Here is a 21,276-nt window from a genome sequence, read left to right on the forward strand (position 1 = left end):
AAAACCTTCTTCAGCTCGTATTTATCATCGAATATGACAAGCCTATATTCATTGGTGTAGTGAAAGGAGTATGTATCCAAGATCTTTGTAGAGTATCCAGGATTTTGTATTTCCTTCAAGCAGGATTGGATAAGGGGTTAAAAGTAGCTTCCTTGAGAGTTCAAGTATCAGCATTAACTGTATGGTTTCAGAAAAAGATTGCTAACCTACAGGATGTGCGTACTTTCAGAAGTGTTGCACATTCAACCTCCGTTTGTTCCTCCTGCAGTTCCCTGGGATTTGAATCTGGTTCTTAAAATCCTTCAGGGGGCTCCGTTTGAACCACTTAAGAGAGCAGATCTTTAATGGTTGACGGCTAAAGTTCTTTCTACTGACGATGGCGTCAGCTAGAGAGTGTCAGATTTAGGAGCACTGTCGTGTAAGTCTCCTTTTCTGATCTTTTATCCAGAAAAGGCAGTTCTCAGAACTAGATCTGGGTATCTTCCGAAGGTGGTCTCAAAGTTTCACCTTAACAAAGAGATTGTAGTCCCGGCTTTTCAGGTATCGGGACTTTCTGCGGGAGAAGCGTTGCTGGACATGGTCTGTGCGTTAAGAATCTACATAGATCGTACTAGTGCCATCAGAAAGACAGATTCTCTCTTCATTCTCTACGGATTTCACAAAAGACGATGGCCTGCTAGTAAACAGACCCTGGCAAGATGGCTCCGAATGGTAATTTCAGAAGCATATTCTCGAGCTGATCTCCCTGTTCCGGCTAATGTCTCTGCTCACTCTACACGTAAGGTAGGTCCTTCATGGGCAGCACAACATGGTGCTTCAGTAGAACAGATATGTAAGGCAGCCACATGGTTTTCCATTAACACATTCATTAGACATTATGCCTTGGATACTTTTGCCTCTCATGACTCGGAATTCGGGCGAAAGGTTCTCCTGGTTAATCAGGAGCGTCCCCACCACTAATAATGGCTTTGAGAATCCCAATGTTATCCTGTGGATAACCTGTTGACCCAGCCGGAGAAATATACAGTTATGGTAAGAACTTACCGTTGATAACGGAATTTCTCCTATGTCCACTGGTATTCACAGGTATCCCACCCTGACGCACCTGATTTGAGGATCTTTACAATTACTAAACCTCTTCCCTCTTGTATGGAAAGTTGTGCATGTGTGTTCTTATCGTCTGAATAGGTTTCTACATGATGTTCCTGCCTAGATTGCTGTGAAAACAACTAATTTGACTGAGTCGGTGGGCGGGATTATATGGAGGAGCCCCGATGCATCCTTGGATGCCAGAAAGCTCGTGACTATTTGGTGCCATTTCCGCTGTCGCTCCGGCATATCCCAGTGTTATCCTGTGGCTACCTGTGGACATAGGAGAAATTCCGTTATCAACGGTAAGTTCTTACCATAACGGTATATATTGACAATAGTTCTGACATTTCTATCACTAGGTGATTCTTTGAGATTGTCGTTTATACCGCTGTGACCGGGTCCTTTGAGAAATTAAATGTTATTAGTAGCAAAAGCAGAGGGGCACAAAACCACTACAGTGAACCCAAGGAAATTTAGTATCTTGGTTTGGAATCTTGTTTCGCCACCTATCTCATGACATTGTATGTGTTGTAAGTCCTATTAGAGGCCAGACCTGCATAATATGCTAGCACTTTATAAATAACAGTTTGGATTTTTCTTGTTTTATTAGTTAGGGAAAACCCCAGACAAGAAATACAAGATACATACTTTACAATAACTAGTCCCTCGGTTACTTTAACATTTTTAACACAAGGATTCTAAATATGTGTGCTTTTTAATTAAGGTGATGTATATGGGTGTGTGAGTTTAGTATTTCATTTTACATGAAAGCTGGAAGCATTTCGGTAACATGTACAAATGTCATTTTGTACATTTGGCTCCTGAGTCCTTTGCATCTGCTAATCAGTCTGTTTATTGTGACCAGGATGTTTCCTTGTACGTGTCATAGCACTATGTCCTGTCTAGAAGCATTACTCCCTGCCCTGGGGAATTAGCTTCAGGGTAGCGGGAAGATGTACAGTACATAGGTACTTTTAGTTGTTTAAGGTGAAATAACTGACATAAGCAGATATGTTTATATTAAAAAAAATTTTTTATCTATATTGCAACTTTTTTGTAGTCACCAGACTCCAGCAGGTCTCTCCTGTATGTTCTCTTACTACATTTACTCCATAAGTGACCACAATAGCAACATGGATATAATAGGCTTGCATAGAGTAGGTGGCTATCCCCACCAAGAACATGGCACTGTTCCCTAGAAGCATTCTGATGATGTCAGGTTATGCAGACATCAGTTGTAAAGAATCAAGTGAAGCTGTTCCTGATCCATTGCTGCATAAGACTGTATGGTCAGGACATGGGGGTCATGTAAGTGGCAGATGTGATGTGCCAGAATAATATTTTAAGTTAAGAGGTTTAAGGAGAACTCTTTTCAGAGTAGGGAAAATCTAAATAAATGAAATGCAATTTGTCTGTTTTCTCCCCCTCCCCCTGTGTTATTACTGCACTTTTAAAGATTGTGTTTTTTTTAATACTGAGTCAAGCTACTGTTACTTGTAAGCCCCTTTAAAAGTAGTGACACAGTATATACCCGTACTTGAGCTATGTTAACTTTTCCAGCATTAAAGGTGCTTTAACTTTTCTGCTGCTGATTTTAGATTTGTTACTGCAATCATTTTCTTCCTTTCCCTGGAGCTAAGGATGCTCCATCTTTGTCATGCCTTCTCTGGGAAGCGCGCAGATCCTGTGTTTGAGCTTGTGACTTTCCTGTCCATAGGGGCTCAGACTGTGAGAATGTAGAGTTAGGTGTGGTGGTTTGCTATTATGTCAACCTTGGCCTGTGTTGTTTTAGGACTTTGGCTGCATATGCTTGCATCTTATATTTCCATCTTCATTATTAAATCTAGAATAGTCTATACACCAATTAAATACTCGTAACTATCTCTATATTTTGATTTGTTACTAAATTAATGAAAATGGCAAACCCCTTCCGGACTGCACAGGTGTAGATTAGTGTAGATATAATAAAGTGCTTAAGGTTTTCTTTTATGTTTGTGTGGCTTATCTATTGTTGTATTACTCAAATCCTCTGTATCATGTGCATTGTTTTTGATATCTGTAAAGCGCCTTGAGTCCTGTTGGAGAAAGAGCGCTATATAAATAAAATTATTATTATTATTAAAGAGGTCTACAGTCAAAAGGTCTACCGTTAATGTTAGACATGCATTAGGTCAAAAGGTCGACATGGAAATAAATGGTCAACACAAAAAAGATAGGCACAATTTTTTTTAATTTTTTTTTTCTGGGGTGTTTTGTCACTTTTCTCTGACGTCCTAGTGGATGCTGGGTACTCCGTAAGGACCATGGGGAATAGACGGGCTCCGCAGGAGACTGGGCACTCTAAAAGAAAGATTAGGTACTATCTGGTGTGCACTGGCTCCTCCCTCTATGCCCCTCCTCCAGACCTCGGTTAGAATCTGTGCCCGGCTCGAGCTGGTTGCACACAAGGGGCTCTCCTGAGCTTCTAATAAAGAAAGTATTTGTTAGGTTTTTTATTTTCAGTGAGATCTGCTGGCAACAGACTCACTGCTACGAGGGACTTAGGGGAGAGAAGCGAACCTACCTGCTTGCAGCTAGCTTGGGCTTCTAGGCTACTGGACACCATTAGCTCCAGAGGGATCGAACACAGGCCCAGCCTCGGTCGTCCGGTCCCGGAGCCGTGCCGCCGTCCCCCTTGCAGAGCCAGAAGCAAGAAGAACATCCTGGAAATCGGCGGCTGAAAACTCCAGTCTTCATTAAGGTAGCGCACAGCGCTGCAGCTGTGCGCCATTGCTCCCTATGCACACCACATACTCCGGTCACTGATGGGTGCAGGGCGCTGGGGGGGGGCGCCCTGGGCTGCAATTAGAGTACCTTACATTTGCAAACAGCACATAATATAGTCTAAAAAACTATATATGTGCAAAAATCCCCCGCCATAATATAAATATAAGAGCGGGAGAAGTCCGCCGAGAAGGGGGCGGGGCTATCTCCCTCAGCACACTGGCGCCATTTCCTCTTCACAGCTCCGCTGGAAGACAGCTCCCCAGGCTCTCCCCTGCAGTTTCCAGGCTCAAAGGGTAAAAAAGAGAGGGGGGGCACAAAATTTAGGCGAAAACTGTATATGTAAAGCAGCTATAGGGACAAATCACTTTGTGTTAGTGTAAATCCCTGATTATATAGCGCTGTGGTGTGTGCTGGCATACTCTCTCTGTCTCCCCAAAGGACTTTGTGGGGTCCTGTCCTCAGTTAGAGCATTCCCTGTGTGTGTGTGCGGTGTGTCAGTACGGCTGTGTCGACATGTTTGATGAGGAGGCTTATGTGGAGGCGGAGCAGGTGCCGCTAAGTGTGATGTCACCCCCTGCGGGGCCGACACCAGAGTGGATGGATATGCGGAAGGTTTTACACGACAGTGTCAACTCCTTGCATAAAAGGTTCGATGACATAACAGCTGTGGGACAGCCGGCTTCTCAGCCAGTGCCTGCCCAGGCGTCTCAAAGGCCATCAGGGGCTCAAAAACGCCCGCTACCTCAGATGGCTGACACAGATGTCGACACGGAGTCTGACTCCAGTGTCGACGAGGACGAGACTAATGTACATTCCACTAGGGCCATCCGTTGCATGATTACGGCAATGAAAAATGTGTTGCACATTTCTGACGTTAACCCAGGTACCACTAAAAAGGGTATTCTGTTTGGGGAGAAAAAGCATCCAGTGGTTTTTCCCCCATCAGATGAGTTGAATGAAGTGTGTGAAGAAGCGTGGGCTTCCCCCGATAAGAAACTAGTGATTTCTAAAAAGTTACTGATGGCGTACCCTTTCCCGCCAGAGGACAGGTTACGTTGGGAGACATCCCCTAAGGTGGACAAGGCGCTCACACGCTTATCAAAAAAGGTGGCACTGCCTTCTCCGGATACGGCCGCCTTAAAGGAACCTGCAGATAGAAAGCAGGAGGCTATCCTGAAGTCTGTGTATACACACTCGGGTACTATACTGAGACCTGCTATTGCTTCAGCATGGATGTGTAGTGCTGCAGCAGCGTGGTCTGATTCCCTGTCTGATAACATTGATTCCCTGGACAGGGACACTATATTGCTAACCATAGAGCATATTAAAGACGTTGTCTTATATATGAGAGATGCACAGAGGGACATTTGCTGGCTGGCATCTAGAATTAATGCAATGTCCATTTCTCTGACGTCCTAGTGGATGCTGGGGACTCCGTAAGGACCATGGGGAATAGCGGCTCCGCAGGAGACTGGGCACAGCTAAGAAAGATTTAGGACTACCTGGTGTGCACTGGCTCCTCCCACTATGACCCTCCTCCAGACTTCAGTTAGAATCCTGTGCCCGGCTGAGCTGGATGCACACTAGGGGCTCTCCTGAGCTCCTAGAGAGAAAGTATATTTTAGGTTTTTCATTTTACAGTGAGATCTGCTGGCAACAGACTCAATGCAGCGAGGGACTAAGGGGAGAAGAAGCGAACCTACCTAACTGGTGGTAGCTTGGGCTTCTTAGGCTACTGGACACCATTAGCTCCAGAGGGATCGACCGCATGGAACCGGCCATTGATGTTCGGTCCCGGAGCCGCGCCGCCGGCCCCCTTACAGAGCCAGAAGCAAGAAGAATCCGGAAAATCGGCGACAGAAGACATTAGTCTTCACCAAGGTAGCGCACAGCACTGCAGCTGTGCGCCATTGCTCCTCATACACACTTCACACTCCGGTCACTGAGGGTGCAGGGCGCTGGGGGGGGCGCCCTGAGAAGCAATAAAAACACCTTGGCTGGCAAATATATCACAATATATAGCCCCAGAGGCTATATATGTGATAAATACCCCTGCCAGAATCCATAAAAAAAGCGGGAGAAAAGTCAGCCGAAAAAGGGGCGGAGCTATCTCCCTCAGCACACTGGCGCCATTTCTCCCTCACAGCTCCGCTGGAAGGAAGCTCCCTGGCTCTCCCCTGCAGTCTACACTACAGAAAAGGGTAAAAAAGAGAGGGGGGGGGCACTAAATTTAGGCGCAATATACATATAGCAGCTATAAGGGGATATAATTTAGTTAATCCCTGATTTATATAGCGCTCTGGTGTGTGCTGGCATACTCTCTCTCTGTCTCCCCAAATTGCTTTGTGGGGTCCTGTCTTCTGTCAGAGCATTCCCTGTGTGTGTGCGGTGTGTCGGTACGGCTGTGTCGACATGTTTGATGAGGAGACTTATGTGGAGGAGGAGCAGGTGCCTATAAATGTGTTGTCACCCCCTGCGGGGCAGACACCGGAGTGGATGGACTTGTGGAAGGAATTACGCGAAAGTGTCGACTCCTTACATAAAAAATTTGACGACATGCCAAATGCGGGGCAGCCGGCTTCTCAGCCCGTTCCTGCCCAGACGTCTCAAAAGTCATCAGGGGCTCTAAAACGCCCGCTATCTCAGATGGCAGACACAGATGTCGACACGGATACTGATACCAGTGTCGACGACGAAGAGACTAATGTATTGTCCAATAGGGCCACTCGTTATATGATTGAGGCAATGAAAAATGTTTTACACATTTCTGAGGTGACCCCAGGTACCACAAAAAAGGGTATTATGTTTGGGGAGAAAAAACTACCAGTAGTTTTTCCCCCTTCTGAAGAATTGAATGAAGTGTGTGAACTAGCGTGGGCTTCCCCCGATAAAAATTGGTAATTTCAAAAAAATTACTAATGGCGTACCCTTTCCCGCCAGAGGATAGGTCACGTTGGGAAACACCCCCTAGGGTGGATAAAGCACTTACGCGCTTATCAAAAAAGGTGGCACTGCCGTCCCAGGATACGGCCGCCCTAAAGGAACCTGCTGACAGAAAGCAGGAGGCTCTCCAGAAAGCTATATATACACACACTGGTATTATACTGAGACCAGCTATTGCCTCAGCATGGATGTGCAGTGCTGCAGCTGCATGGTCAGACTCCCTGTCAGAAAACATTGACACCCTAGACAGGGACACTATATTGCTAAACGTAGAGCATATTAAAGACGCTGTCTTCTACATAAGAGATGCACAGAGGGATATTTGCCGGCTGGCATCAAAAATAAGTGCACTGTCCATTTCTGCCAGGAGAGGGTTATGGACCCGGCAGTGGACAGGTGATGCAGATTCTAAAAGGCACATGGAAGTTTTGCCTTATAAGGGTGAGGAGTTGTTCGGGGATGGTCTTTCGGACTTAGTGTCCACAGCAACAGCTGGGAAGTCAGCATTTTTACCACATGTCCCCTCACAACCAAAGAGAGCACCGTATTATCGGGTGCAGTCCTTTCGCCCCCAAAAGAGCAGACGGGGTAGAGGCGCGTCCTTTCTGCCCAGAGGCAGAGGTAGGGGAAAAAAGCTGCAGCATACAGCCACTTCCCAGGAACAAAAGTCCTCCCCCGCTTCTTCTGTTAAGTCCGCCGCATGACGCTGGGGCTCAACAGGCGGAGCCAGGTACGGTGGGGGGCCGTCTCAAAGACTTCAGCAATCAGTGGGCTCGCTCACAGGTAGATCCCTGGATCCTTCAAGTGGTATCTCAGGGGTACAGACTGGAATTCGAGACATTCCCCCCCCCCCCGCCGTTTCCTCAAATCTGCCTTACCAACGACTCCTTCAGAAAGGGAGGCTGTGTTAGAGGCAATTCACAAGCTGTATTCCCAGCAGGTGATAGTCAAGGTGCCCCTACTTCAACAAGGACGGGGTTACTATTCCACAATGTTTGGGGTACCGAAACCGGACGGTCCGGTGAGACCCATTTTAAATTTGAAATCCTTGAACACATAGTTAAGAAAATTCAAGTTCAAGATGGAATCGCTCAGGGTGGTTATTGCAAGCCTGGAAGAGGGAGCTTACATGGTATCACTGGACATCAAGGATGCTTACCTGCATGTCCCCATTTACCATCCTCACCAGGAGTACCTCAGATTTGTGGTACAGGATTGTCATTACCAATTCCAGACGTTGCCGTTCGGCCTGTCCACGGCACCGAGGGTATTTACCAAGGTAATGGCCGAAATGATGATACTCCTTCGGAAAAAGGGAGTTTTAATTATCCCATACTTGGACGATCTCCTGATAAGGGCGAGGTCCAGAGAGCAGTTGTTGGTCGGCGTAGCATTATCTCAGGAGGTGCTCTACACCAGCACGGTTGGATTCTGAATATTCCAAAGTCTCAGCTGGTTCCGGCGACACGTCTACTGTTCCTGGGGATGATTCTGGACACAGTCCAGAAAAAAGTGTTTCTCCCAGAGGAGAAAGCCAAGGAGCTGTCATCTCTAGTCAGAGGCCTCCTGAAACCAAAACAGGTGTCTGTGCATCATTGCACGCGAGTCCTGGGAAAGATGGTAGCTTCCTACGAAGCGATTCCATTCGGCAGGTTCCATGCCAGAACCTTTCAGTGGGACCTGTTGGACCAATGGTCCGGATCGCATCTTCAAATGCATCGGTTGATAACCCTGTCTTCAAGGACCAGGGTGTCTCTGCTGTGGTGGCTGCAGAGTGCTCATCTCAGAGAGGGCCGCAGATTCGGCATACAGGACTGGGTCCTGGTGACCACGGATGCCAGCCTTCGGGGCTGGGGTGCAGTCACACGGAGAAGAAACTTCCAAGAACTTTGGTCAAGTCAGGAGACTTCCCTACACATAAATGTTCTGGAACTGAGGGCCATTTACAATGCCCTAAGTCAAGCAAAGCCCCTGCTTCAAAACCAGCCGGTTCTGATCCAGTCAGACAACATCACGGCAGTCGCCCATGTAAATCGACAGGGCGGCACAAGAAGCAGGACGGCGATGGCAGAAGCCACAAGGATTCTCAGATGGGCGGAAAATCACGTGTTAGCACTGTCAGCAGTGTTCATTGCGGGAGTGGACAACTGGGAAGCAGACTTCCTCAGCAGGCACGACCTCCACCCGGGAGAGTGGGGACTTCATCCAGAAGTCTTCCAACTGATTGTAAACCGTTGGGAAAAGCCACAGGTGGACATGATGGCGTCCCGCTTAAACAAAAAGCTAGAAAAATATTGTGCCAGGTCAAGAGACCCTCAGGCGATAGCTGTGGACGCTCTAGTGACACCGTGGGTGTACCGGTCGGTTTATGTGTTCCCTCCTCTTCCTCTCATACCCAAGGTACTGAGGATAATAAAGAAAAGAGTAAGAACTATTCTCATTGTTCCAGATTGGTCAAGAAGGTCTTGGTACCCGGAACTTCAAGAATTAATCTCAGAGGACCCATGGCCTCTGCCGCTCAGACAGGACCTGCTGCTGCAGGGGCCCTGTCTGTTCCAAGACTTACCGCGGCTGCGTTTAACGGCATGGCGGTTGAACACCGGATCCTAAAAGAAAATTATCACCGCATATGGCGAAAATATGTTGCGTGGTGTGAGGCCAGGAAGGCCCCAACGGAGGAATTCCAGCTAGGTCGATTTCTGCACTTCCTACAGTCAGGGGTGACTATGGGCCTAAAATTGGGTTCCATTAAGGTCCAGATTTCGGCTCTGTCGATTTTCTTCCAAAAAGAACTGGCTTTACTGCCTGAAGTTCAGACATTTGTCAAGGGAGTGCTGCATATTCAGCCTCCAGTGGGACCTCAACGTGGTGTTGGGTTTCCTAAAGTCACATTGGTTTGAGCCACTCAAAACCGTGGATTTAAAATATCTCGCGTAGAAAGTGGTCATGCTTTTGGCCTTGGCTTCGGCAAGGAGTGTGTCAGAATTGGCGGCTTTGTCATATGAAAGCCCTTATCTGATCTTCCATATGGACAGGGCAGAATTGAGGACTCGTCCCCAATTTCTCCCTAAGGTGGTATCAGCGTTTCATTTGAACCAACCTATTGTGGTGCCTGCGGCTACTCGGGACTTGGAGGCTTCCAAGTTGCTGGACGTAGTCCGGGCCTTGAAAATTTATGTTTCCAGGACGGCTGGAGTCAGGAAGACTGACTCGCTATTTATCCTGTATGCACCAAACAAGATGGGTGCTCCTGCTTCAAAGCAGACTATTGCTCGCTGGATTTGTAGCACAATTCAGCTTGCGCATTCTGTGGCTGGCCTGCCGCAGCCTAAATCTGTAAAAGCCCATTCCACGAGGAAAGTGGGCTCTTCTTGGGCGGCTGCCCGAGGGGTCTCGGCTTTACAACTTTGCCGAGCTGCTACTTGGTCAGGGGCAAACACGTTTGCAAAATTCTACAAATTGGATACCCTGGCTGAGGAGGACCTTGAGTTCTCTCATTCGGTGCTGCAGAGTCATCCGCACTCTCCCGCCCGTTTGGGAGCTTTGGTATAATCCCCATGGTCCTTACGGAGTCCCCAGCATCCACTAGGACGTCAGAGAAAATAAGATTTTACTCACCGGTAAATCTATTTCTCGTAGTCCGTAGTGGATGCTGGGCGCCCGTCCCAAGTGCGGACTGTCTGCAATACTTGTATATAGTTATTGTTAACTACAAGGGTTATTGTTGAGCCATCTTTTGAGAGGCTCTGTTGTGTTCATACTGTTAACTGGGTATATTATCACGAGTTATACAGTGTGGCTGGTATGAGTCTTACCCGGGATTTAAAATCCTTCCTTATTGTGTCAGCTCTTCCGGGCACAGTATCCTTACTGAAGTCTGGAGGAGGGTCATAGTGGGAGGAGCCAGTGCACACCAGGTAGTCCTAAATCTTTCTTAGCTGTGCCCAGTCTCATGTGGAGCCGCTATTCCCCATGGTCCTTACGGAGTCCCCAGCATCCACTACGGACTACGAGAAATAGATTTACCGGTGAGTAAAATCTTATTTTCTGCCAGGAGAGTATTATGGACTCGGCAGTGGACAGGTGATGCTGATTCTAAAAGGCACATGGAAATTTTGCCTTATAAAGGTGAGGAATTGTTTGGGGACGGTCTTTCGGACCTCGTATCCACAGCAACAGCTGGGAAGTCGACTTTTTTACCTCAGGTTCCCTTACAGCCTAAGAAAGCACCGTATTATCAAGTACAGTCCTTTCGGCCTCAGAAAGGCAAGCGAGTTAGAGGCGCGTCCTTTCTGCCCAGAGGCAGGGGTAGAGGGAAAAAGCTGCACCATACAGTCAGTTCCCAAGAACAAAAATCATCCCCTGCTACCACTAAGTCCACCGCATGACGCTGGGGCTCCACATGTGGAGCCAGGTGCGGTGGGGGCCCGTCTCCGGAACTTCAGCGACCAGTGGGTTCGCTCACAGGTGGATCTCTGGGTTCTACAAGTGGTATCTCAGGGATACAAGCTGGAATTCGAGACGTCTCCCCCTCGCCGTTACCTCAAATCAGCCTTGCCGGCTACTCCCCAGGACTGGGAGGTAGTACTGGCGGCAATTCACAAGCTGTACCTCCAGCAGGTGATAATAAAAGTTCCCCTCCTTCAACAGGGACGGGGTTACTATTCCACAATGTTTGTGGTACCGAAACCAGACGGTTCGGTGAGACACATTCTAAATTTGAAATCCTTGAACACTTATATAAGGAAGTTCAAGTTCAAAATGGAATCGCTCAGGGCAGTTATTGCATGCCTGGAAGAGGGGGATTACATGGTATCACTGGACATCAAGGATGCTTACCTACATGTCCCCATTTACTCACCTCACCAGGTGTACCTCCGTTTTGTGGTACAGGACTGCCATTACCAATTCCAGTCGTTGCCGTTTGGTCTGTCCACGGCACCGAGGGTATTTACCAAAGTAATGGCCGAAATGATGATACTTCTTCGAAAGAAGGGAGTTATAATTATTCCGTACTTGGACGATCTCCTTATAAGGGCGAGGTCCAGGGAGCAGTTGTTGGTCGGAGAAGCACTCTCTCAGGAAGTGCTACAACAGCACGGCTGGATTCTGAATATCCCGAAGTCGCAGCTGGTTCCTACGACGCGTCTGCTGTTCCTGGGTATGAGAAGAAGGTGTTTCTCCCAGAAGAGAAGGCCAAGGAGTTGTCATCTCTGGTCAGAGACCTCCTAAAACCAAAACAGGTGTCGGTGCATCACTGCACGCGAGTCCTGGGAAAGATGGTAGCTTCTTACGAGGCAATTCCATTCGGCAGGTTCCATGCACGGATCTTTCAGTGGGATCTGTTAGACAATTGGTCCGGATCGCATCTTCAGATGCATCGGCTGATCACCCTGTCCCCGAGGGCCAGGGTGTCTCTGCTGTGGTGGCTGCAGAGTGCTCATCTTCTCGAGGGCCGCAGATTCGGCACTCAGGACTGGGTCCTGGTGACCACGGATGCAAGCCTCCGAGGTGGGGGAGCAGTCACTTAGGGAAGAAACTTCCAAGGACAATGGTCGAGTCAGGAGACTTCCCTACACATAAATATTCTGGACCTAAGGGCCATTTACAATGCCCTAAGTCAAGCAAAACCCCTGCTTCAAAACCAGCCGGTGCTGATTCAGTCAGACAACATCACGGCTGTCGCCCATGTAAACCGACAAGGCGGCACAAGAAGCAGGATGGCGTTGGCAGTAGCCACAAGGATTCTCCGATGGGCGGAGTATCACGTGCTAACACTGTCAGCAGTGTTCATTCCGGGTGTGGAAAACTAGGAAGCAGACTTCCTCAGCAGGCACGACCTCCACCCGGGAGAGTGGGGACTTCATCCAGAAGTCTTCACGCAGATTGTGAACCGTTAGGAACGGCCACCGGTGGACATGATGGCGTCCCGCCTCAACAAAATGCTAAAGTATTGCGCCAGGTCAAGAGACCCTCAGGCGATAGCTGTGGAAGCACTAGTGACACCGTGGGTGTACCAGTCGGTTTATGTGTTCCCTCCTCTTCCTCTCATACCCAAGGTACTGAGGATAGTAAGTAAGTGAGGAGTAAGAACTATACTCGTAGTTCCGGATTAGCCAAGAATAACTTGGTACCCAGAACTACAAGAAATGATCTCGGAGGACCCATGGCCTCTGTCTCTCAGACAGGACCTGTTACTGCAGGGGCCTGTCTGTTCCAAGTCTTACCGCGGCTGCGTTTGCAGGCTTGGCGGTTGAACGCCGGATCCTAACGGAAAAGGGTGTTCCAGATGAAGTGATTCCTATGCTGTTAAAGGCTAGGAAAGACGCTGCCTGAAGTTCAGACGTTGTTAAGGGAGTGCTGTATGTTCAGCCCCTTTTGTGCCTCCAGTGGCACCTTGGGATCTCAACGTAGTGTTGGATTTCCTAAAATCACATTGTTTTGAGCCACTTCAGACCGTGGAGTTGAAGTATCTCACGTGGAAAGTGGTCATATATATATATTTGGCCTTGGCTTCGGCTAGGCGTGTGTCAGAATTGGCGGCTTTGTCATATGAAAGCCCTTATCTGATCTTCCATATGGACAGGGCAAAATTGAGGACTCGTCCCCAATTTCTCCCTAAGGTGGTATCAGCGTTTTATTTGAACCAACCTATTGTGGTGCCTGCGGCTACTCGGGACTTGGAGGCTTCCAAGTTGCTGGACGTAGTCCGGGCCCTGAAAATCTATGTTTCCAGGACGGCTAGAGTCAGAAAAACTGACTCGCTGTTTATCCTGCATGCACCCAACAAGCTGGGTGCTCCTGCTTCTAAGCAGACTATTGCTCGCTGGATCTGTTGCACGATTCAACTTGCACATTCTGCTGCTGGACTGCCGCATCCTAAATCAGTCAAAGCCCATTCCACGCGGAAGGTGGGCTCTTCTTGGGCGGCTGCCCGAGGGGTCTCGGCTTTACAACTTTGCCGAGCTGCTACCTGGTCGGGGTCAAACACGTTTGCAAAACTCTACAAGTTTGATACCCTGGCTGAGGAGGACCTTGAGTTTGCTCATTCGGTGCTGCAGAGTCATCCGCACTCTCCCGCCCGTTTGGGAGCTTTGGTATAATCCCCATGGTCCTTACGGAGTACCCAGCATCCACTAGGACGTCAGAGAAATAAGAATTTACTCACCGGTAATTCTATTTCTCGTAGTCCGTAGTGGATGCTGGGAGCCCGTCCCAAGTGCGGATTGTCTGCAATACTTGTATATAGTTATTGCTTAACTAAAGGGTTATTGTTATGAGCCATCTGTTCAGTGAGGCTCAGTTGTTATTCATACTGTTAACTGGGTATAGTATCACGAGTTGTACGGTGTGATTGGTGTGGCTGGTATGAGTCTTACCCTGGATTCCAAATCCTTTCCTTGTAGTGTCAGCTCTTCCGGGCACAGTTTCCCTAACTGAGGTCTGGAGGAGGGGCATAGAGGGAGGAGCCAGTGCACACCAGATAGTACCTAATCTTTCTTTTAGAGTGCCCAGTCTCCTGCGGAGCCCGTCTATTCCCCATGGTCCTTACGGAGTACCTAGCATCCACTACTGACTACCAGAAATTGAATTACCGGTGAGTAAATTCTTATTTTCTGCCACAGACAAGGCCCAGTAGAGTACCTTGTCCACTCGCATGGCTTGCTTCACTTGCCATGCTTTGGGCAAGGTTGTTATTCCCAGTTGTAGTCCACGTGGATGGCCCATAGGGCTACCCTTAAGCCAGATGTTGCTTGTTCTTGCGGATAGGCTGCATATGTGTACGCAATTGCAAATGAGTTGCAGTAGCTCCGGTGGGCGTGTCTTTTCATTTCTGGGCTGCAGCTTCATTAGCTGATATCTGCACTTGGGTTGGTGAGAAAATCATACTTGCAGCTGCAGTAGTGTACTTCTCTGAATCAGGCTCTCAATTAGCAGTGAGGGGAAAATCTGTGTTAAATGCACCCCCCCTACATTTAACGCGTGGATAAACCAATAGGGTTCTGCATTTTACATGGAATCAGTGTATTTCTGCACATTTACCAGAGTTTTTACAGAGATGGGTAAATGGCTAAATAAAAAAACTACGGCCATGAAAATCTGAGTTTTGTCCCCTGGTGGTAATCCCTGAATCTCCCCCATTGAATTCAGGCAACAATTTCTTTAAGCCTTCATGCCACAAGATAAGAGTATCTCATAAAGTGTTGTTATGGTGTGCCCCCATCTCCTCCCTACTGCGTTTAGTAACTGTCAGTGTATACTTGTGTATTATCAAAGTTCTTTTTTATTAGCCCAACTTTAAAATCGCAAAGTATAAAATTGATTAAACCCTTTGTTTGCAGAACATCCAGAAGATGCTGGGACTTGCACCATCCCGTGCTGCTACAAAACAGGCTGGAGGATTCCTGGGACCTCCTCCACAAGCTGGAAAATTTTCTTAGCTCCACAGGAACCATAGCTAAATGTTCCTTTACTATTTCTCAACCTCCTCTTTGTTATGGCAACAGTCACCAAGCCAGCAAACCTATTTCTGAAGACTGAATTTACACTTTTATATTTGGAATTAAGAATACATTTTTCATACTCATGATGTTGATAATTGATAGAAAAGAAAACTGATCTATGGTCACATCCTACATAATAAAAGGCTATAATGCTGCTGCTCACTTCTTTGGGGGGAATTCAAGTGTTTTGCGCACCAGCAGCCATTAGATGGTGCCCGATGGTGCTAACATTATTGTTATGTTGCTCAGATTACTTCTTCTTGTATGAAAGAAACATCCAGAATACTAATTAGGTTTGTTTAGTAAGGAAATGGCAAAAGCTAATACAAAAAATGTGTATAGATATATATATATATATATATATATATATATATATATATATATATATATATATATATATATATATATATATATATATATACACATACACACATATATATATATATATATATATACACATACACACATACACACACACACACACACACACACACACACACACACACACACGTGTTTAATTGTGTGAAAGTTGCAGATTTTTGTTTTGTTATCATACTGATAAAAATAGTTACATTTTTTGTTTGGTTGCAGGCCTGTGCGCGGTGAAGCTAAATTCTAATCCTGTTTAATTGATAGTCTCACAACAAGAGAAGACTTGAATATTTTGTAATTTCATTCTATCAAGATGCCCATTAGCCTAGTTATAAGAACAGTGGTTATGTAGAAACAAACTATATGCAAATTTTATATAAATATGTAGTTAAACATTTTAAGTTATTTAGGAAAATGTATTGTTTCCTGGGGTCTTTTTGTGTTTTTCCATTTTTGTACTAATGAACCATTGTGGTTTTAGAACATGATGTTGTTTGGAACAAAGTGTACCCTACATTGCTGCATGTACAGATGCGTCCTCATACATCTAGCCTCAGTTAGCCATGAAATGCGAGATTCCTGGTGTAAGTGAGCCACCAGATCTCGTGCAACGCTAATATGTGGTGTCTTTGCATTGTGACTAAGATACATTTTTTGCAAAACAATGTGACTAGGATGCATGAGGAGTCTGTTGATTAATTTGCTATGCCATTTGTGTATTGTGTTACTGAATCTATACGTAGCAGAACGGAACTTGTATTTTGAAAGGTCTGCAGCTGCTATGTTGTAGCACTTTATATACAGATTCAGAGACTGTTGCACACAGATATACAAGTGCCATATCAAATTAATCAGCACAGTCTCCTTGTGCGTCGTAGTTGCATTGCGTTGTGAATAAAGGGGCCCATACATCAGCAAACACAATTTATTGTTTCACAGATTCTGTGATTTATTTCCAAGATATATTGTTACCCCAAACCATCTGACTTGCCTATACATTACAGATCATTCTCAGTTAAACAGATCTGCTAATCATGAAAGAATCATCAATTACTAGAAATAGTCTGCTGTGAAATTAAACATGTTGAAAAATCTGATTTACAATCCCAATCGATTTGTGGCTGAAATCTGCAATCTGTGAATCGCGTACATTGCAAATTTATTTGCACAATCTCCTTCAAAATGTCAGGTTGTACCAATTTATCACAGGGGTATGGGCCCATTAAGATGCATTCATGGCAAAAAAGAAGATGAATTTACTGCAAAAGATGCCCAATGCTACATTCTCATACGACCTGATATGCCAAGAGTGGTGGCTGGAAAACGTAACTGTTTGTAAATGATTGCCTTAGTAATTTACAACATGTACAGAACTTTTAGACCCTGTACATACAGTAGATTCAGTGTGATGCACCGTGGATATCTTGCAAAGAAGGGGAAGCCCTTCTCAAGCACAACTGATACAACAGTGACACCTACAGGAACACTAACATATCTATAAATAGCGTCAATAAAACTACATTATCAGTCATCTGCTTCTTCTCATTTGGTACATTCTTGTCTGGTTATATATACTGTGTGTGTGTGTGTGTGTGTGTGTGTGTGTGTGTGTGTGTGTGTGTATGTATGTATGTATGTATATATATATATATATATATATATATATATATATATATATATATATAAATTTGGTAACATGTCTGTATGCTTTAATAACCCTGGTTTAGGACAAACATCAGAATAACATACAGTACAGCTTTTTTATTTTCTAAATAACTTTTGTGGTACATCATGAAATAGAACAATGTAACATCATTGGTGCACTGCAAGTAATACATCCGGACAATAGAACACACGGCTGATGAAAGCGCTCTCCAGGAGACCGCCGGACTAGAGCCCAAAAGTCATAGGTTGAGGAGTATTACGGAAAGACAACAATGGAGAGCAGATGGGGAAAAAGGGGGTTGCTTTATTATTGACAATACTGTAAATGCGTCTGTTGAGTAAACCATATTGCTTCTGTGATGGAGGTAATACAGGTTGGTTAACTAGATGTACAGCCTTTGACTGCATTTAAAATATGCCAAATGAGTTTTTGAGTGATGTTAGGTACCCCAGGAATAGATGTGGTAGAAGAGAATAAGTTGGTGAATGAGGTATGATAACATTTGTGACCTGAAAAATGGGCTGGTACTATAGTCCATATGAGAACTAGCTTTGGACAAGACCAAAATACATAAAGCAGGGTACCCAGCAACCCTGCCAACAAAATACATATAATCAATGCAGGTAGATTTTCAGAGAATTTTCACAATGGCGAACAGACGTTGCGGATGAGACAAAATTAGTTCAAATCTGGACTCGTGTCCTGCTCCCAAACCCCTTCCTGAGATGCCACTGGAGGAATTCCATAAGACACTAAGTCGATGGTGGATAACGGAGAGAACAGAAGAAACCTAAAAATTCCAATATGGTCTGTGCATTATCCCTAACTAAATTTGAAGAAGAGGAATCTAAACTGCGCAGCTGACAGTACTGATATAAACTTCAATTGGGCAGAAGGAAGTAGGGACTGCTCTCGAATTTGTGTTAAGAGGGAAAGGAGTGTAAAGGGTTGTCCCACGATGGGAAGGGGAGAAGACAACAGAGAGAGAGCTTTTGTACCTTGATCCGAAATGGTGACAGTAAAAGCTATAGTTGGAAAGTCTAGCATAGAGGGGTTTCTACATCCCCCCATGACAGCCATTACAATGAGATAACATCCCTTACCTACAACTTAAGCTGGGTACACACAGTGCTGCGGAGAGAACACGTTCATTGGTTTTGTTTTAATCCCCATCATCATGAGTTTGAGGAAAAGAAAGGCTTGTGCTTGTATTGTTGCAGCTATGGTGATAACACTACAGGCCATAAAGAAAAAAAAGAGGAGCAAGGAGCACAGCTCCTGGACCAAAGATTGTCTCGCCTCAGAAGAAACCACCTCCCTTTTGCCAATGGTACAGGATATTTGGGAGAACAACACTGAGGACTTCAGGAATTTCCTGCGTATGGATGACTCTATATTGCAGGAACTTCTCACACTAATCACCCCTTTCATACAGAAAGAGGACACCTATTTTAGGCTGCCTATTTCTCCTGAGCAGAGACTGGTGGCTACTCTATGATACCTGGCTACTGGGAGGACCCTTGCAGATCTGAGGTACAGCACAGCAATATCATCTCAAGCCCTGGGACAGATAATACTGGGTGTGTTATAGCTCATTGACCGTTAAAAGATAAGACCGTAATTAGTTAGACATTATATGATCGACAGTCAAAAGTCAGACAGGGTCATAATTCAGACACACAATTTTTTTTTTTGTGTTTTTAAACATTTTTAACCCAAATTTGGTGAAATTCATACGCTCCCCACACTTTGGGCTCGGTGTCTCGCTCCAGTTCACTCGCCACAACTTTACTAAAAGGTAATAGTTTGTGACATGGATAGTAAATGAGGCAAAAGTTGTAAAAAACACAGAAAAACAAAAAACATTTTTTTTTGTGTCTGACTTTTGACTGTCGACCATATAGTGTCTAACTAATGACTATCTATCTTTTAACTGTCTGTCTATAGACTGGAACCCCAGCTACTGATCCACGGTAAATGAGAGCAGATGAAAGTACCACAACTTGGGTCCGTATACTTGGTTTTCTCCCGCCCCTTTTGTCCAGCTCCTTCTTAAAAACTGTCCTCATGTTGGCAATTTTTGCTCGCACCCAGTCAGCGTTTACCATTGGATAGAATGGCAGGCTGACCTTAACCAGCTCATCCAGTGCTACAGTCCTCTTTTGCCTGTTGGAATAATCTCTCTTTGATATTCCAGAGGCAATCCTGGGCTCTGTAGGCCTTGATAAATCCTTCATGAAATCAGCATTTTTTTTTCAGCCATTTTGGTCAAATCTGGAAAAATAAAAGACAACTTTTTTTTTTCTTTTTATAAAACAGTTTACTGTATTTTTTACTTGCAAAATATATATAAGAAATGAAAAATAAGCCTATAGGTACACCTGACTGATCAATGTTCATAAAACAGTATTTTTAAATTAGTTACTTAATTTTTAAATATATACATATGTAGATTTACACACACATATTATACATATAGATATGGTTTCTCTAGCATCCATAAGGGATATTGGGGACAGATTAGTACGATGGGTATAGACGGGTCCAAAGGAGCCAGTGCGCTTTAAATTTCTTCATCTGGGTGTGCTGGCTCCTCCCCTCTATGCCTCCTTCTACAGTTCAGTTTGGAAAAAAGTGCACTCAGGAGAAGATGCACACTCTGTAAGCTCCAGAGTTTTTCTTCAATTTCTTTTCACAAGCATTTATGTGAGGCTACATACATTAGGAGACATAGCCAGTATAAATATTCAAAAGTAGTTCCGGCGCTATGGCAGGGGGTGGGGGGCGGAGCTACATGAGAGCCTTAGAGGCATTTTGGCTCCTTCCTCTGCATAGCAGCAGCAGCAGCCTCACAGCTCCTCCATATCAGTCCCTGGATCGTTGGTAACGGGTGTAGAAGGGGAGAGCCGCTATATGCACAAGTAACATCCCTCTGAGGGATTTCTCATATTACAGTCTCACTGTTGTTTACACAAAAAACGCTGACAGCTTCACTGGGGGTGCGCTAGGGTCATCTGTTTGTGTGTGTATTCTTACTGTTTTCTCTGACGTCCTAAGTGGATGCTGGGACTCCGTAAGGACCATGGGTAATAGCGGCTCCGCAGGAGACTGGGCACAACTAAAGAAAGCTTTAGGACTACCTGGTGTGCACTGGCTCCTCCCACTAAGACCCTCCTCCAGACCTCAGTTAGATTCTTGTGCCCGGCTGAGCTGGTTCCACACTAGGGGCTCTCCTGAGCTCCTAGAAAGAAAGTATATTTTAGGTTTTTTATTTTACAGTGAGATCTGCTGGCAACAGACTCACTGCAGCGAGGGACTAAGGGGAGAAGAAGCGAACCTACCTAACTGGTGGTAGCTTGGGCTTCTTAGGCTACTGGACACCATTAGCTCCAGAGGGATCGACCGCATGGAACCGGCCATTGATGTTCGGTCGCGGAGCCGCGCCGCCGGCCCCCTTACAGAGCCAGAAGCAAGAAGTGTTCCGGAAAATCGGTGGCAGAAGACTTCAGTCTTCACCAAGGTAGCGCACAGCACTGCAGCTGTGCGCCATTGCTCTTCATGCACACCTCACACTCCGGTCACTGATGGGTGCAGGGCGCTGGGGGGGGCGCCCTGAGCAGCAATATAAACACCTTGCCTGGCAAAATCATCACAATATATAGCCCCAGAGGCTATATATGTGATAAATACCCCTGCCAGAATCCAAAAAAAAAGCGGGAGAAAAGTCAGCGAAAAAGGGGCGGAGCTATCTCCCTCAGCACACTGGCGCCATTTTCTCTTCACAGTGCAGCTGGAAGACAGCTCCCCAGGCTCTCCCCTGTAGTTTTCAGGCTCAAAGGGTTAAAAAGAGAGGAGGGGCACTAAATTTAGGCGCAATATTGTTTATACAAGCAGCTATTGGGGGAAAAATCACTCAGTTATAGTGTTAATCCC

The 21,276-nt window shown here is 45.7% G+C and overlaps 1 protein-coding gene across 1 annotated transcript in view; it reads left to right on the plus strand.

Moving 5' to 3' along the window:
- The window catches only part of TMCO1 (transmembrane and coiled-coil domains 1), a 180,288-nt gene extending 163,080 nt beyond the window's left edge, over positions 1-17,208 (plus strand). The window contains exon 7 of the mRNA XM_063940255.1: positions 15,144-17,208. Coding sequence (XP_063796325.1) covers positions 15,144-15,242 — 99 coding nt within the window. The 3' untranslated portion in view covers positions 15,243-17,208. The remainder of the gene's footprint in view (positions 1-15,143) is intronic.
- Positions 17,209-21,276: the final 4,068 nt, after the last annotated feature.

Source organism: Pseudophryne corroboree, chromosome 9, assembly GCF_028390025.1.
Source record: "Pseudophryne corroboree isolate aPseCor3 chromosome 9, aPseCor3.hap2, whole genome shotgun sequence".
NCBI classification, from domain to species: Eukaryota; Metazoa; Chordata; class Amphibia; order Anura; family Myobatrachidae; genus Pseudophryne; species Pseudophryne corroboree.